Below are 18,790 nucleotides of genomic sequence, written 5' to 3'. Positions count from 1 at the left end.
TTAGGTTAACAGGCATATGAGTAAGTACAAACATACCAGTACAATGTAGAATCATCAAATCTATATTAGTGTTCAGATGTCGGTCGTAAATAATATAATATTACTAATATTAATAATATTCACACCATATATAATAGATTATACATCATATTATAATTTATTCTTGGGTCATCAGTTTTCTGACTGGTTCGATGCGGCCCGCCACGAATTCCTCTCCTGTGCCAACCTCTTCATCTCAGAGTAGCACTTGCAATCTATGTCCTCAATTATTTGCTGTATGTATTTCAATCTCTGTCGTCCTCTACAGTTTTTACCCTCTACAGCTCCCTATAGTACCATGGAAGTTATTCCCTCATGTCCCTTCTCCTTATCAGTGTTTTCCACATATTCCTTTCCTCTCCGATTCTGCGCAGAACCTTCTCATTCCTTACCTTATCAGTCCACTTAATTTTCAACATTCGTCTGTAGCACCACATCTCAAATGCTTCGATTCTCTTCTGTTCCGATTTTCCCACAGTCCATTTTTCACTACCATACAGTGCTGTACTCCAGACGCACATTCTCAGAAATTTCTTCCTCTAAGAAGGCCTATGTTTGATACTAGTAGATTTCTCATGGCCGGAAATGCCCTTTTTGCCACTGCTAGTCTGTTTTTGCTGCCCTCCTTACTCCATCTGTCATTTGTTATTTTACTGCCTAGGTAGCAGAATTCATTAACTTCAACTACTTCGTGACCATTAATTTTGATGTTAAATTTCTTGCTGGTCTCATCTGTGCAACATCTCATTACTTTAGTCTTTCTTCGATTTACTCTCAGTCCATACCCTGTACTTATTAGATTGTTCATTCCATTCAGCAGATCATGTAATTCTTCTTCACTTTCACTCGGGATACCAATGCCATCCGCGACTCGTACATTGATATCCTTTCACCTTTAATTTTAATTCCACTCCTAAACCTTTCTTTTATTTCCATCATTGCTTCTTCGATGTACAAATTGAACAGTGGGGGCGAAAGACTACATCCCTGTCTTACATCCTTTACATAATGTACGTAATATTTATATCGATGGATTAGGAAAATTTGGAATATAAATTCACTTCGTTGATTTCGTTGATAGGTGCCAATCACAGCAACGATATAAATTACATGTTCGTTGGGAGAGGCGCTGAGACACTGGAAGACGGATCTGAAGCCGCTCTTGTCAGAAGCAGACTCATTGCAATGTGGACAAACTTCGCGAAATACGGGTAAGAGCCCAGTTATGCTGCATGTCGCTTTATATTACACTTTGATACTGAATAAATCCAAGTATAGCACTGGCACTGCGTTTATCTAGTTAATAAATAGTTTTGTGTTACGGTTTCCCATGGAAACATGTACATACTTCGTGCTGATTGACAATATCTCTACTAAATATTATGTAATTCTTACGGCTCTTTAAATCAATAAGAGAGCAAATTTCAGTATAGTGCACAATGCATTCCTATAGTTCATAAAAATGTAGTAAAAAAATCTTACCAAGAAACACAAAAATGATGTGAATTCTACTAAGTATGCCACTCGAAATAACGGACCACAAAATATTAATGAATTTGTTGGGTCTTATATGTTAATACGGATTTATTGCTTGTTTCAGGAACCCAACACCTAGTGTGGACTCTGTCGTTACTCAAAACTGGACTCGATACACCACAGAAGAGGCACCTTATTTGAACATCGATGCGAATTTAAGTCTTCGGCACAAGTTAAAACAAAATGAATATGCATTTTGGCACAGTCTTTTGCCATAGTCTTACATTGTGAAGCATTTAAAATTGTAATTTCTTCCCTCTTGTTATCTAGCAAATGATGGTCCACTTTCTTTTATCTACCCGTCACTCCACCGAAATCCAGCTCGCAGCCTTAACAACAGCTCCAGTGAAACGTACCCATTGAGACAAAACATTAGTTTACTGTTTACGCAGAACTTCCTGAGAGTCTCTCTGTGCTGCTGCTCCATTCTAATTTTGATTTCATCAGCACAAACTGTGTTTTCCTCTCTGCTTCAATGAAACTTCATTATGAGCTCCAGTTGCAGAAGAAGATTTTTGTTCATATATTAAATGTTAGTAAAATTATGTATATGGAAAAATATATACCTTGTATTTAAATAATCGTTACTTGTAAGATTTAAGATGACTATTAAAAAGTATGTAAGTGATTAGCATTACAATTCCTTGTGACAAGTCTAGCCGCCACCAGAGTGCATTAGTGCTGTTCATTTTTATTTCTGTTACCAGACCTGGTAGGATATATAAGGGATGTGAACAGCACAAATGCACCCGTCCCCCACATGGATCCTCTACAACCTGATTCCTTTCCCCCATCTGCTCCTATTCCTCGAACATATCCACATACTCTATACCTCCCGCCGCCTTGATCCACCTCATCCCCTGGTTGCTCCTCTCCTCTCCAACCTCCGCCCTCTGCCGCGCCTTCACTGTTGTGTCCCCCCTGCCCTCCATCTCTAAACCCTTCATCTCCTTTCCCAAGTTGGCTTCCATCAACTCCCCCTCTCTGATGATGCCCTCTCTCCCTCCATTTATCACTCCTGTCAGCTCTGATCCTCACTCCCCCCTCCTTTCCTTTGTCCTTTTCCCGGTCTCTCTTCCCCTCCCCCTCCCTTCCTTCATCCTGTTTTTTCCCCACCTACCCTCTCTCTGCCTCCCTTCTCTCCCCAGTCCTTTTGCGTTTCCTTCCTATGCCTTTCCCCATTCCTTCTCACGTCTACCCTGCTCCCCCCTCCTGAGTCCTCTCCTTTCATTGGTTCCCACCCGCCTTTCGTTTTTCCTCTACTCCCCCCTTTTTTTTCCTCATCTGTCCAGGTACCCCCCGCCCCCCCATCTGCCCTTGCCTGTGGTGTGTCATCTTCGTGCCGACTTTTTAGTGCAGTGTTCCCAGTGATTGTCAAGTGTTGTGCATCTTTTCCGAAGTGTTGTGAATGGACATCCTGGTGTCGCAGGGTGTGATTTTCCTATCTCTTACAAACAGAATCCAGACTGTCGCCGTGTTTTTTAATTGTCTGTCTACTATTTTCCCTGTCTGCTTCCTGTGTATTTTATTATCGTCGTCCACCATTTCTTTTTTCCACAATTATCCGCCGTTTTATATTTTACGTCACCGTTTTATCGCCTGTTTTTATTGTTTCTTATCTTATTATGTTTTAAAAATTCTGTAGGCTGAAGGGCGGCGTACTAAGCTGCTGCCAGCCCGCACCCTTCGGGGGAATCGAAATCGAATAAAGGAAATAATATCACAAATGCAAAGGGCACGGAGATGCCACATACTCGACATACTCATGCGCGACAGCATTTCAGCACATTACAGAGTTTGAATGGGTCCTCATTCTGGGTCTTTATTTTACCGAATGGTCGAATCAAGCGATATCCAGAGTTTTGCGGGATTCGTATTGACAGTTGTCAACATGGGAGCAGGTAAGCAAACTCATCGACATGGTTCCGATCGACCAAGTCTGACCATTAGGAGGGAGGATCGCCGCATTGTGCACCAAACACACCTTAACCTCTTCACGTTTACGCCTGCCAACCGAGGAAATGTGATGGGCGCCCTGCAACAGTCTGTGTCATCATGCACCATTGGTCGGAGGTTAGCAGTAGCCGGGCTAGTCAGTTACCGTTCGATGTTGTGAGATAACGAGCATTTAGCACTCATTTAAGTAAATGGTCGAAAGAGTCAGCCTTCAGGAATTGACAAACGAACTCTGTCGTCCAGGACTGTGTGCCACAAAGAGCGCAGCTTCGCCACGAGATGGAGAAATTCAGAGGCGTCTATTATGCTGAATGAGGGCTATGTGCTGTAGTGTGCGAGAGAGGCAGACGGGACACTACGTCATGGGGAAACTCCGTAGAAGCTGCTTGTGGACAGGGAGACATAGCAGTGTTCAATATGGCGGACCTAAGATCAGCCGTAAAGGGAAACATTCATGAAAATTATTTAATTCTGTGGTAATTCAGAGAATGAAGCCATAGTGATTTTATTCTACCATCCTTCATAAAATTGCATGGTGATCCCAATAGAACTTGAATATTGATCATGTCTATAATTGTTTAGGATTTACTGTGAAAGTGAAATTAAAAAGTTTTGTAACAAAGACCTGAATGCTAAAATCTGAAATCTTTGGTCGATCTTAACGATCGACATTTCATATAGAAGCGCATCATTAGAATGACAAATATTGTAAATATCAACTCTGTAACTTTATTTGTTTAAAAGGCATAGTAAATTTAAATTATCAGTATTTTCAGTTAAGCATCAGACACCATTTCCTCAGTAAAAACACATTGAACGATGGCAGTATGACACCTTATTGAATCATTAAGTAATAGAATATTTGTTGTAAAGTTTAGTGCATAATAGTTACTTTTGTTGTTTATTTATTTATCAGAAAGCGCATTGGGGCCAGGCTACTGGCCATGACATTGAAAGCTAAGAAGGAAACTGTATTGGTTTTATGTAAAAGAACTTAACATTTATTATGTAATGGATATCAGTGTTACTTTATTTAGAATGTGAAAGTGGTCAAGCTTTGATTATTTAAATATGTTAAAATGTAAAATAATGCAGAATAAGCTGTAGCCAATCAGATGGACGGCTTCAGGAAAGGGAACTGCCCTAGTCAGTTGAGTGAAGATGTATGGCGCGCGGGAAACGCGGCCGGGGACGGGCAGAGGGACAGTGCTGGTGGAGATGCGAAAGCGGACGGTCGGTCTTTAGGTAGGTAGGAAGTGAAACGACATCGAAAATTTCGCGTTGTGTGGTATCACGGGACTTAGCAGTGAACAGCCACGCGCCTGGTGTGAACTCTTAACTTTCCGCGTAGTTAACGAGGTGGAGTTTTGGACTTGTAATTCGCGATGAGATTGTGAATGATCGAATTGTGTCAAATGGATATGTGATCGAGTGTAATAGCAATTCTAAATGTGACCACTTTCGCTATTAGTTTGCTTTCTGAATCGTTAATTTGGCTCCCGATATTATTATTACTGTTGTTATGTTTTATATTAACATTCTATGTTTCATACAATTTCGCAAACTTAGCATTAGCCAGACTATTTAACCAAAGGGTCACAAGTGTCTAATTTAGGGGTGTAATACGACACATGCGGTTCAACCCCTAGACGAGTTTGAGCCAAGACGTTTCGACGAAGAGGAACCGCATGTGAGCCCGAACATCTTTGGGATGATAGCTCACAACTGGGTGCTCGTCTGGGATAGGAACTAGGAAAGTGTTAGTTGAGAGATAAGAATCTTGCAAAGTGTTGGAACGGATCTGATTTTGAAAAGTGTTAGTTGCGGAATATGAACTCTGGAAAGTTTTAGAAATGGTTTTGAATACTACAAAGTGTTTCCAAAAGTAATATCTGAACTTCGATAGGCAGGACCTCTCGCAAAAGTTAAATGTGAGATCGATTCAGGACTGAATATTAGGTTTATTTAAGAGTTGTCAAATTACAATTGTAATTCTCACAGTTAACGATATTCTGTGATCTAGGTCTCACTTCTGCGGCATTAAGTTCTTCAGCAGAATGAGCTTTATGTTATCGTGCTAATTACGATAAGGAAAAAATGCAACAAAGACGAGGTCCCCTAGAACACTGAAGATATTTGCACATGTCTGTAGTCAGCAATGATTGCCAGCTGCCACAACACTTTACTGAATTCATGTGGCAGGCAACCCAACTGTAAGTGCACTTCAGGCTCATTCAGTAGGTCGTTTGGAGACGGACGGAAACGTCAAATTAACGTCGCTTTCCGAGTCGTATTCAATCCAAAATAAGGTGTTATTAAGGTAGTCGAGCGTTCTAGCAATTACACTTTGATAATTCCCATATGAGTATTCTGATAGCCAAAAGAACCCGTAAGTGTGAAACTATAGGGAACTACATTAATATGAAACTGCAAGAACTCTGGACAATACGTAGACTCTCCTCTTCGCTGGGTAATCTATTACTGTTATTTAGGATTCTCTATATCCTAGGCGTAATGCAAACAGAATTTCACTTTGATGCGCTCTCCACTATTCTTGACAAACGTCAGCAACGTGTAATCACTGCGAGTAACAACTGTATGTTGTCAATGGATGTGGTGGTGTTATGTTGTCAAACTGCTTACAGTAACGTTACATAATCTAGCGCTGACTACCTAAGTGAAGATAGTGTGGTGGCGTCGTCGCTTCTCTTTATTTGACATCAGTTTGAGTAATCTGATTAAGTGAACATAGTACTCCATTCACGAGCTACTAATGATACAGTGCGACTACAGAGATCATCGTGTCGGTATTACATTAATTCTGCAGTGAATTGCTTGACAAGTATTACCGTCAGCTATGCAGCTGAAATGGCTTACTACACAGGTACTCTATGTTGGACTTGGTTTAGTGATCAGCTCGCTGCAATTCTGCTTCTACTGTTCGTAAATACTTGTATACTGACCATTCTGACCATTCGTTCTTTGACTACATATGCGCTACAATATGATTCGCATGTATATGACATCAGTTAGCGCAACCACAAACCAATGACTACGGAATGGATGCCGTTGAAGTCCCTTTACATTGATGGCAAGACAAATGTTCGCAAATCACCTGTATTGCCTCAAAAAACAATTTCATTTTAAATATTGAAGGACAGACGTCCACACTGTCACAGGGCGCTGAAATACAGCAAAGACGGCAGATGAAATATGTGACCGACCGAGATTCGAACCTGGACCTCCTGCTTACCAACCATACGTGGTGACCATTGCACTATATGGACACATCGGCCAACCTGCCTGCTGGACCTATCGACACACGCTCCTCGCCAGAAGCAAATTCCCATCTTTGGCGCATACCACATAAGTGGTAACCCCCCCCCCCCCCCTCTCCGCCGGTCCATTATTCCATTCACTCGCAGCCACACTGTATTCCCGCGAGGGTTCGGAGACGATGACGTGAGTCTAGCACTGAAAACTTTCGATGGCCCGTCGAGACCTGAATAATTATACAGGATGTTTAAGGAGGAATAGTAAATATTGTATGAGGTGGTGGTACAGAAAGATTGTAGAAAAAATGCCTTATAACACGTGTCCAATTTTTATTGAGTACATACAGCTGGGTTCAATGCACTTTCATTTCGTTCGTTGGTCCTTACAGGACTCCGTTGTCTACACTTCATTGAAAATGAGCTTCCAGCATTATCAGAAGAGGCTCCTTTGGCTACAAGAATGCGTTTGTTCCTCCAGCTTGGCAGGGCTCCTGCACATTCTAGTCGTCATCCAAACCTAACATTTCCTGGAAGATGGATCAATCAATGGGCACATTTCTTGGCCACCAAGGTCTGCGGACCTTAACTCTTTTGATTTTTGCTTGCGGGAATGGTTGAAAGGCGAAGTCTACGAAGAAAAAGTAAACCCAAGAGCCGATTTGATCGTTCGGTTTATGAATAGTGCCGCCCTCTAAAAGAAAGCAAAGATTACCTCAGATGAGCTACACATGGTGTTATCAAGAGAAATCAAACGTGCATTGAAGTTGGTGGAGGAATTTTTGAAAATCAACTTTGAAGGTCCACATTTGCCTTTGCTTCGAGTTTGTTAGGGTTACGTACTAACAGCTGTATCTCTATACCCAACAAAAAGTGCACGCAGTTATATGGAACATTTTACGCAGTTCGTCTACATTTCAACCTGCTAAAATATCTGCTATTCCTCCTGAAATACTCTGCATATGCATATATGTGTGGTGTCTGTTCTTTCGGACATATCCGAAAGAAAAGACACCACGAATCCAGGTTCGAACCTGGTCAGGCAAAAATTTTCATCTGCCGCCGTAGCTGTATTTTAACGCCCTGTGACAGCCTCGACATCCTTCGATATTTAAGTGATTAACAAAATTCGTATCTCCGGGAGGGGACTCCTCAGGAGGACGTCGTTATCAGGAGAGAGAAAACTGGCGTTCTACGGATGGGACCTTGGAATGTCGGATCCCTTAGTCGAGCAGGTAGATTAGAAAATTTAAAAAGGGAAATGGATAGATTAAAGTTAGATATAGTAGGAATTATTGAAGTTCGCTGGCAGGAGGAACAAGACTTTTGATCAGGTGAATACAGGGTTATAGGGGTAATGCAGGAGTCGGTTTAATAATGAATAAAAAAATAGGAGTGTGGGTAAGCTACTACAAACAGCATAGTGAACGCATTATTGTGGCCAAGATAGACACGAAGCCCACGCCTACTACAGTAGTACAAGTTTATATGCCAACTAGCTCTGCAGATGAAGAAATTGAAGAAATGTACGATGAAATAAAAGAAATTATCCAAATAGTGAAGGGAGACGAAAATTTAATAGTCATGGGTGACTGGAACTCGGTAGTAGGAAAATGGAGAGAAGGAAACGTAGTAGGTGAATATGGATTGGGGCTAAGAAATGAAAGAGGGAGCTGCCTGGTAAATTTTGCACAGAGCACAACTTAATCATAGCTAACACTTGGTTCAAGAATCATAAAAGAAGGTTGTATACACGGAAGAAGTCTGGAGATACTGGAAGGTCTCAGATAGATTATATAATGGTAAGACAAAAATTTAGGAACCAGGTTTTAAATTGTAAGACATTTCCAGGAGCATATGTGGACTCTGACCACAATCTATTGGTTATAAACTGTAGATTAAAACTGAAGAAACTGCAAAAAGGTGGGAATTTAAGGAGATGAGACGTGGATAAACTGACTAAAACAGAGGTTGTACAGAGTTTCAGGGAGAGCATAAGGGAACAATTGACAGGAATGGGGAAAAGAAATACAGTAGACGAAGAATGGTTAGCTTTGAGAGATGAAATAGTGAAGGCAGCAGAGGATCTAGTAGGTAAAAAGACGAGGGCTAGTAGAAATCCATGGGTAACAGAAGAAATATTGAATTTAATTGATGAAACGAGAAAATATAAAAATGCAGTAAATGAGGCAGGCGAAAAGGAACACAAACGTCTCAAAAATGAGATCGACAGGAAGTGCAAAATGGCTAAGCAGGGATGGCTAGAGGACAAATGTAAGGATATAGAGGCTTATCTCAATAGGGGTAAGATAGATACTGCCTACAGGAAAATTAAAGAGACCTTTGGAGAAAAGAGAACCACTTGTATGAATATCAAGAGTTCAGATGGAAACCAAGTTCTAAGCAAAGAAGGGAAAGCAGAAAGGTGGAAGGAGTATATAGAGGGTCTATACAAGGGCAATGTACTTGAGGACAATATTATGGAAATGGAAGAGGATGTAGATGAAGATGAAATGGGAGATACGATACTGCGTGAAGAGTTTGACAGAGCACTGAAAGACCTAAGTCGAAACAAGGCCCTGCGAGTAGATAACATTCCATTAGAACTACTGACGGCCTTGGGAGAGCCAGTCCTGACAGAACTCTACCATCTGGTGAGCAAGATGTATGAGATAGGCGAAATACCCTCAGACTTCAAGAAGAATATAATAATTCCAATCCCAAAGAAAGCAGGTGCTGACAGATGTGAAAATTACCGAACAATCAGTTTAATAAGTCACGGATGCAAAATACTAACGCGAATTCTTTACAGATGAATGGAAAAACTGGTAGAAGCCAACCTCGGGGAAGATCAGTTTGTATTCCGTAGAAATATTGGAACACGTGAGGCAATACTGACCCTACGACTTACCTTAGAAGAAAGATTAAGGAAAGGCAAACCTATGTTTCTAGCATTTGTAGGCTTAGAGAAAGCTTTTGATAATGTTGACTGGAATAATCTCTTTCAAATTCTGAGGGTGGCAGGGGTAAAATACAGGGAGCGAAAGGCTATTTACAATTTGTATAGAAACAAGATGGCAGTTATTAGAGTCGAGGTGTATGAAAGGAAAGCAGTGGTTGGGAAGGGAGTGAAACAGGGTTGTAGCCTATCCCTGATGTTATTCAATCTGTATATTGAGCAAGCAGTGAAGGAAACAAAAGAAAAATTCCGAGTAGGTATTAAAATCCATGAAGAGGAAATAAAATCTTTGAGGTTCGCCGATGACATTGTAATTCTGTCAGAGACAGCAAAGGACTTGGAAGAGCAGTTGAACGGAATGGACAGTGTCATGAAAGGAGGGTATAAGATGAACATCAACAAAAGCAAATCGGGGATAATGGAATGTAGTCGAATTAAGTCGGATGATGCTGAGGGAATTAGATTAGGAAATGAGACACTTAAAGTAGTAAAGGAGTTTTGCTATTTGGGGAACAAAATAACTGATGATGGTCGAAGTAGAGAAGATATCAAATGTAGACTGGCAATGGCAAGGAAAGCGTTTCTGAAGAAGAGAAATTTGTTAACATCGAGTATAGATTTAAGTATCAGGAAGTCGTTTCTGAAAGTATTTGTATGGAGCGTAGCCATGTATGGAAGTGAAACATGGACGATAACTAGTTTGGACAAGAAGAGAATAGAAGCTTTCTAAATGTATTGCTACAGAAGAATGCTGAATATTAGATGGGTAGATCATATAACTAATGAATAGGTATTGAATAGGATTGGGGAGAAGAGAAGTTTGTGGCACAACTTGACTAGAAGAAGGGATCGGTTGATAGGACATGTCCTGAGGTTCACTAATTTAGTATTGGGGGGCAGCGTGAAGGGTAAAAATCGTAAAGGGAGACCAAGAGATGAATACACTGAACAGATTCAGAAGGATGTAGGTTGCAGTAGGTATTGGGAGATGAAGAAGCTTGCACAGGATAGAGTAGCATGGAGAGCTGCATCAAACCAGTCTCAGGACTGAAGACCACAACAACAACAACAACAAGATTGTCTATTGCGACTCGTAGTGTTTGTTATTTCGGACATGTACGAAAGGACAGACACCATACACAAATACACACTCACATGTATATTTCTGTCTTAAGTGCTATTCGGAAAATGTTTGGCAACTAAGTGATAGTGGCGGACTGGAGCTGCATTAACGTACTCATTTCACTAGATATAGTTGAAATTTTTTGAACAATTCCTGTTTAATAAGTGACAGCAACAGTGTCTCTCATCGTTTACTTTGTGGGAAACTTGCTTCTTTCTGCCCAAGCGTATACTACAGCAATGAGTGAATGCTCACATTCTTGATACTTCACTGGATGTGCTACTGCGACTGCAGCCAAAGATTCAAACCCCTCTGGGAACGCATATTTCAAGTCGTTTGGCTTCTCCTCTACTGTCATTGAAAACTTTCACAACGAAATTAAGTATAGGAATCCTACGAAACCCTTGAGTTCACACTGCGGTGCTGTACAAATTTAAAAATAATAGCTTTTCACAATTATCAGATGACAGACGGAGTTTGTCAGATTCCGCTAAATTATGACTGCATTATTAATTGTTGGTTCACAGGCGTTTTTCTGTCGCTTATTGTAACTGTTTTTTTTTTTTAATGTTAGAGCTGGAAAAATAGAAACATCAGATTTTCGCCATATGGAATACTCGAATTCACCTTAAGTCTCCAGGTTTCGAGCTACGGCAGAATATCCATCAGAAAAGCTGACAACAAGAAGTCAGGTCATGCTTGTCCTCTGGTGGGTATGACAATGACAGTGGTCTCAATAATAAAATTGTTTAGCAAAGATAAGTTGCCATCTCAACTCCTGGACAAGCTTACGTTAGAATTGTTTGTATATCCTGGAAGATTCGATGTTTGTATAAATACAAGCATTCTGGAACATCAGATGTTTGTATAAATACACTACTGGCCATTAAAATTGCTACACCACGATGATGACTTCCTACAGACGCGAAATTTAACCGACAGGAAGAAGATGCTGTGATATGCAAATGATTAGCTTTTCAGAGCATTCACACAAGGTTGGCGCCGGCGGCGACACCTACAACGCGCTGACATGAGGAAAGTTTCCAACCGATTTCTCATACACAAGCAGCAGTTGACCTGCGTTGCCTGGTGAAACGTTGTTGTGATGCCTCGTGTAAGGAGGAGAAATGCGTACCATCACGTTTCCGACTTTGATAAAGGTCGGATTGTAGCCTATCACGATTGCGGTTTATCGTATCGCGACATTGCTGTTCGCGTTGGTCGAGATCCAATGACTGTTAGCAGAATATGGAATCGGTGGGTTCAGGAGGGTAATACGGAATGCCGTGCTGGATCTCAATGGCATTGTATCACTAGCAGTCGAGATGACAGACATCTTATCCGCATGGCTGTAACGGATCGTGCAGCCAAGTCTCGACCCCTTAGTCAATAGATGGGGACGTTTTCCAGACAACAACAATCTGCACGAACAGTTCGACGACGTTTGCAGCAGCATGGACTATCAGCTCGGAGACCATGGCTGCGGTTACCCTTGACGCTGCATCACAGACAGGAGCGCCTACGATGGTGTACTCAACGACGAACATGGGTGCACGAATGGCAAAACGTCATTTTTTCGGATGAATCCAGGTTCTGTTTACAGCATCATGATGGCCGCATCCGTGTTTGGTGACATAGCGGTGAACGCACATTGTAAGCGTGTATTCGTCATCGCCATACTGGCGTATCACCTAGCGTGATGGTACCGGGTGCCATAGGTATCACGTCTCGGTCACCTCTTGTTCGCATTGACGGAACTTTGAACAGTGGACATTACATTTCAGATGTGTTATGACCCGTGGCTCTACCCTTCATTCGATCCCTGCGAAACCCTAAATTTCAGCAGGATAATGCACGACCGCATGTTGCAGGTCCTGTAGGGGCCTTTCTTGATACAGAAAATGTTCGACTGCTGCCCTGGCCAGCACATTCTCCAGATCTCTCACCAATTGCAAACGTCTGGTCAATGGTGGCCGAGCAACTGGCTCGTCATAATACGCCAGTCACTACTCTTGATGAACTGTGGTAAGGTGTTGAAGCTGCATGGGCAGCTGTACCTGTACACACCATCCAAGCTCTGTTTGACTCAATGCCCAGGCGTATCAAGGCCATTATGACGGCCAGAGGTGGTTGTTCTGGGTACTGATTTCTCAGGATCTATGCACCCAAATTGCGTGACAATGTAATCACATGTCAGTTCTAGTATAATATATTTGTCCAATGAATACCCGTTACTCATCTGCATTTCTTCTTGGTCTAGCAATTTTAATAGTCAGTAGTGTAGCTATACTCTCCTCCCAGCGAGTTAGCTCTGTTCTGGCTGTATGCTGGTGTTCGTAATAAACGTGCTTTCAGTGCTGCTTCCGGATTTGGACTAGATTGTGGCAGGTTTGTTGGAGACGCTGGGCACTTCAAAACATCTACATCACTGTCGCTCCAATTAGGCAACATAGAAGCCATCGCCTTCGCGGACAGGAACAGGTTTATAAGCAGTACAATGTTCCCACTGACTAAATTTAGGAGATCAATGGATCCGAAGCTACCAGTAAGTCATCTGCCCATCAGATATCCATCTGCGTTCTACTGAGATGCTGGTCACAACCCGACGAAACAACTGAAAAGAGTTGATGGAGTTACCAAATGCAACGGATGAGATGACAGATGTGTTTGGTAAATGTATACTTTTACTTGGACGTCACAGCCCAGCACTGGCTCGAGAATAACGAAGAGAAGTTCATCAGCTGAAAGTACGACCCTTTCCTACACCAAGTATAACGTTCCGTAGAAGAAAAGATATCAGGAGGACTGAGGACAGCATGCAGGTGTTTCCACCATGGACGCCCTGGACGCTTTACGACAACTACTACGCCGTCAGACGCAACCACTACAACAGTAATATTCATACCAGTTCACTGCAGACAGATACATTGTGTGTCGAAGTCCATCGCCATACCCTGGGGAGGTCACTCCCCAAGACGCTGTAGCTGTTCCCCGTCGCGGTACAGAAGTGTCAACGCTCGCCTAGCCGCCGACTTTGGGAAAAGTAAGTGGGTCGACATCTACCGACGTGAGGCAGCTACAGATGTAAATCCTCCGCGAACGACAGTCGCCAAAATGTCAGAAATCTCAATGACATCATCATCGGTGGCCAACATTTCTGGGCACTAGTTGACTCAGCGGCTTCCATTTCTGTTATGATGGATGCTTATCGTCACCAGCCAATGATGACTATGTTCTGGGATACGAAAGCGATTGGGCGGAAAGTCGCAAAAAGGAAATGCGACCAGCTGCCAGGAACATGTATTGGCAGAATCATTATCAATGACATAACAAAGCCCTTTGCATTTGTCGCTCTAACAGAAAGTAATCATAATTTTATCCTCAGAAGAGATTTCTTTTAGGCATCACAAGCAGTCCAGATTTACAAAGTTATTCTAGCAAGCACACATAACAAAGATTGCTCTGGGTGGTTGCTTGCCACTGAATGGGTTGTTATCGCACCGTCATCAGTGAGACCACTTCCTATCGTCAGTCTAGATCTACATTTACATTGTGAAGATTTTGTCAATTGCAAAAAGCTATTCAGGCACACAAATGAAATCTACATGCCAAAGGCGATCATAAGCATTGTAGTTGGTCAAGGAGATCTTTGGATCACTAATTGTCGCCAACAGCCACAACTCATTCCTGTGTGCCTAGGGACAGCTGAACCAGTCTAGGAAAGGCAGCTTAGTGTCACTGACAAAGAAATCGTGCTCCAATATCACGAAGACAACGGAGGGGAGGAAGCTACCGTCAAACTGCCGGTAGGATCTGGCCCGACCGTGGAACAAGAGCGGCTAATAATAGCCATTCTTAGTCAATTTTCAGATACTTCAAGTGTGGTGTCACCGCCAGACACCACACTTGCTAGGTGGTAGCTTTAAATCGGCCGCGGTCCATTAGTACATGTCGGACCCGCGTGTCGCCACTGTCAGTAATTGCAGACCGAGCGCCACCACACGGCAGGTCTAGAGAGACGTACTAGCACTCGCCCCAGTTGTACGGACGACTTAGCTAGCGATGCACACTGACGAAGCCTCGCTCATTTTCAGAGCAGATAGAATAGTCTTCAGCTAAGTCAATGGCTACGACCTAGCAAGGCGCCATTAGCCTTACAGTGCATGTATCAAAGAGTCTCACTTCTATCATCAAGAATGCTGTATACAAATGATGGATTAAAATTAAGTATTCCAGCAGCTACGTACTTTTCTTTATAGCATTCATTACGTATCCTGTTTCAGACCTAAGCAAGCCTGCGTGAATTAAGCGCGTGCCCTTTCGGCTTCCTCGCCCTGTGTCTAGACTGTCTTATCTAGACACAACATCAAGATCTGGAGTTGAGGAAAGACAGAACAAGTAGACCACGGTATAACACTGTATCAACACTGGGAATCATTCACCAATTAGCCAGCGCAGTCTGAACAACGAATAATCTGGGAGGAAGTGGAGAAAATGCTGCAATATTACATCACTGAACCTTCAGAGAGTCCTAGTTGTTGATTAGGAAGAGGCAAATTGAGGGCGTGCAACCAACCTCTCTGTGCGCTAGACACACTGGACCTATACCTGGAATATGGCCTGGGGTGCGATTTCGTTTGACGGCAAGAGCACTTACGTGGTTATCCCACGTTTCCTGACTGCAAATTTGCTCGTCAGTATAATGATTCGACCTGATGTGCTGCGATTTATGAACAGCACTCTAAAGGGTGTTTTCCAACAGGATAACGCTCGCCTACGTACCGCTGTTGCAACCTAACATGCAATACAGAGTATCGACAAAATGTCTTGGCCTGCTCGATCACCAGATCTGTCTGCAAACGAGCAAATATGGCACATCATCGGATGACAATGCTAGCGTCATCCAAAAACAGCAATAACTGTCCCTGTATTGACCGACCAAGTGGAACAAGCATGGAACTCCATCTCACAAACTGACATCCGGCACCTGCACAACATAATGCATGCACGTTTGCATGCTTGCATTGAACATTCTGGTGGTTACATTGGTTATTAATGTACCAGTATTTCACGTTTACAATGGCTTATCTCGCGCTTAGATTAACCTGTGATCTTGCAATGTTAATCACTGAAATATGTTAGCTAGACAAATGCATTTCCAAAATTTTATTTCTCTACATTAATTACTTATTGGCGTTACATTTTTGTCGTCAGCGTATTTTATACATTTTTGTCGTCAGCGTATTTTATGGAAACTGCAGTTTCTAATGATATTTTGGTAATGCTCAGTCGAATAGTTCTGAGTTCTTGTGCCAACGTACGCACAGTGTGATACGTTTATTTACTTTGAGGATCTACTGCCAGTCCCTACAAACAATGTCGATCTTTTGCAGGTCCTCCTGCATTTTGTTGCAGTTTTCGGGCTTTGTAACTATCCTATGCACTACAGCGTCCTCTGCGAACAGCGTCACGATGCTTCCAATATCATCCATGAGATCATTTATATACGAGTACGTCGTGAATAGTAACGGCGCTAGCCCTTAAGACACTCCAGAAGTTGCTTTCAGCTCTGGCGATTTCGTACTTCATCATGTCTTAATTTCTCTCTGATAGGAAATTTTGTATTCAGTCACTAATTGATCCAATACAGGTAAGCTCGTTTTTTGCTCATTATACGACAGTGTCGAACTGTGTTGAATGCCTTCCAGAAGGAAAAGACATCAACCTGGGCGCTATTGTCTGCAGTGCTCCGGAGCTCATGGACGAACAGGGCGAGATTTCACAAGATCACTGTTTTCGGAATCCATGTTGATACTCACAGGAGAGACATCCGTTCTCGAAGAAGGTCGTAATTCGTGAGCTTAGAATTGGTTACATAATTTCAAAACTGATTGGCACTAACCATACAGGCTTGTAATTATGTGCATTTGTCCGCCGACTTTTTTTTAAAACGGTACTGACTCGTGCTTTTTCCCAACCTCTTGGTCTCCTTTGTTGTTGCAGTCATCTATGATGAACTGTTCCTAGAGTGGAACCAAATTATTGTCATAATCAGTAATGTGCGATAGCAGTTGATCTGCTCCGTGGTTAATTATCTCACCATTTACAATTTAGCGTTCATGCAACGATTGAAAGAAGAAATGACATTACGATTTATTAAAGTGAAACAAATTCGGAAGATAGAATTCGGTATTTCATTTTATGCCCGTCATTTTCCTTGTCGGAACAAGAACAGTCACTCAGAGACTGAAAAGACTATTTTTATCTGTTTACTGACTTTACGGAATATGAAAACTTCTTATGGTTCTTCGTAAAATCTGTCGACAAAATTTTGCATCCGGTCGCTCCCCTTGCGTATATTTTATTTCGTTCACCTTTTGTTCGTCAACAGCGCGGTAACTTCGCTAAAACCTGTGATGAAACTCTCTTCGCTATTGTAACATTTTATAACGAGGCTTCTCAACCACGGTGGATCTTTCCCGTCTCTGCACGCTTGCTTCGCAGATACGTATCTAAAGCGTATTGTATCACTTTGTATCTACGAAATATATCTATTTGTGAAACACTTTTTCGTCAACAGAGCTTTATGTTTGATGTTGACTGCTCAGATAATTTGCAGGCTGTTTCCAGTCACACTTGCTGAGCAAAAATATTTTCCAAACTTTATTAACATTGTATTGAAAACCTGTAGTCACTGACGCAATAAAACCCTTATGGTCACTGATTTCATCTTCTGCATCAACAGGTTCGAAAGATTCTGCTTTATTAGTTACTAGGAAATGAAATACGTTGCCCTCAGAAGTTCTTTAACAGCTGGCAGTGATTTACAAAAAATATATTCAGAAGAATCCTATGTGTTTTCTGGTTCCTGGCACCTATTTTAATCAATCGACCAACAAGCTGATGTCACAGTAGCATGGCTAAGAAATTTAGTCGCGCTGCTCCTCAAGTTTTCACTGAAACATTGTGCTACTACAGCTGACGAGGAAAGTGATCATTAAAGCATCAGATTATTATGTTTGCCCCACCTTTCATGCATATCTTCACCCATATTAGTTCGCATTTTGTCTCTGTGAAAACCTCATTAAATATTGATGAGTTATTTACCCCAACAAATTCGGTTATACCATTGCCGTTTTTGTATCTGCACAGCTGTGATAACGCCATGAATCCATCACTGTCGGCACAGATGTAGCTATACTGCCTGACCATGGCTCGACTACAAAGGCGGGACACTAAACCCCAGAAGAAATAGAGAAACTCAACGTGTGAGTCAGAGAGTCCGAACACTGCTTAGAAATGAGCACAGAGAGAAATGCAGGGGTGGCCATCACGAGTGATTGGACAACTAAAAAGAGTACGGCGTGAGGCGAAAGCCAGCTCCAAGGCAGTTGAAATAAGCATAAGAACTGACTGATCTTAGCCTGCTGCCATTTACATATTAACACCTGGGTCAATGGTACTGCCCATATATCCCTTCACATCCGTGACAGCCTGCCACACTACTCCGCTGTGAGACCCATGCTGGCTCAGCTGCAATCATATCGGTATCTACTGGTGGGTATACTAAATCCCCTCTGAAGAGACTACGTAGAGCTGAAAATGGGTAAGTTTGTGCCATGAGACCTGTCACAAAACCGAAGAGGATACGAGATTTCCCAGCAGCAGATTCACTCCCGAAGTAGGAAAAGCCGACACATCTGACGCCTTTAGTGTGGCAGAAGATTATGGAGGTTGGTGCAGCAGCCTCCGTAGGTGTAGGTGGTGTTGAGGACTCATCCGTGGGCGAGTGTGGAAAGTACAGCGCCAGTTCGAATTCCAAGTACTCTGAAGTGGCGTCATGGCAGCATTCACTGCAGGTGCACTGTTCCACCAGCGAAAGTAGCACAGCATAGGGTGTGGAAT

The 18,790-nt window shown here is 42.3% G+C and overlaps 1 protein-coding gene across 1 annotated transcript in view; it reads left to right on the top strand.

The window, feature by feature from the left end:
• LOC126161345 (esterase FE4-like) overlaps positions 1 to 2,183 on the top strand; it is a 149,195-nt gene extending 147,012 nt beyond the window's left edge. Inside the window, exons 10-11 of the mRNA XM_049917114.1 lie at positions 1,121 to 1,250; positions 1,640 to 2,183. Of these exons, the coding sequence (XP_049773071.1) occupies positions 1,121 to 1,250; positions 1,640 to 1,793 (284 nt within the window). The 3' untranslated portion in view covers positions 1,794 to 2,183. The remainder of the gene's footprint in view (positions 1 to 1,120; positions 1,251 to 1,639) is intronic.
• Positions 2,184 to 18,790: the final 16,607 nt, after the last annotated feature.

Source organism: Schistocerca cancellata, chromosome 1 (genome assembly GCF_023864275.1).
Source record: "Schistocerca cancellata isolate TAMUIC-IGC-003103 chromosome 1, iqSchCanc2.1, whole genome shotgun sequence".
Lineage (NCBI taxonomy): Eukaryota > Metazoa > Arthropoda > Insecta > Orthoptera > Acrididae > Schistocerca > Schistocerca cancellata.
Note: the sequence above shows the minus strand (reverse complement) of the source record. Positions and strands in the feature narration are given on the sequence as shown.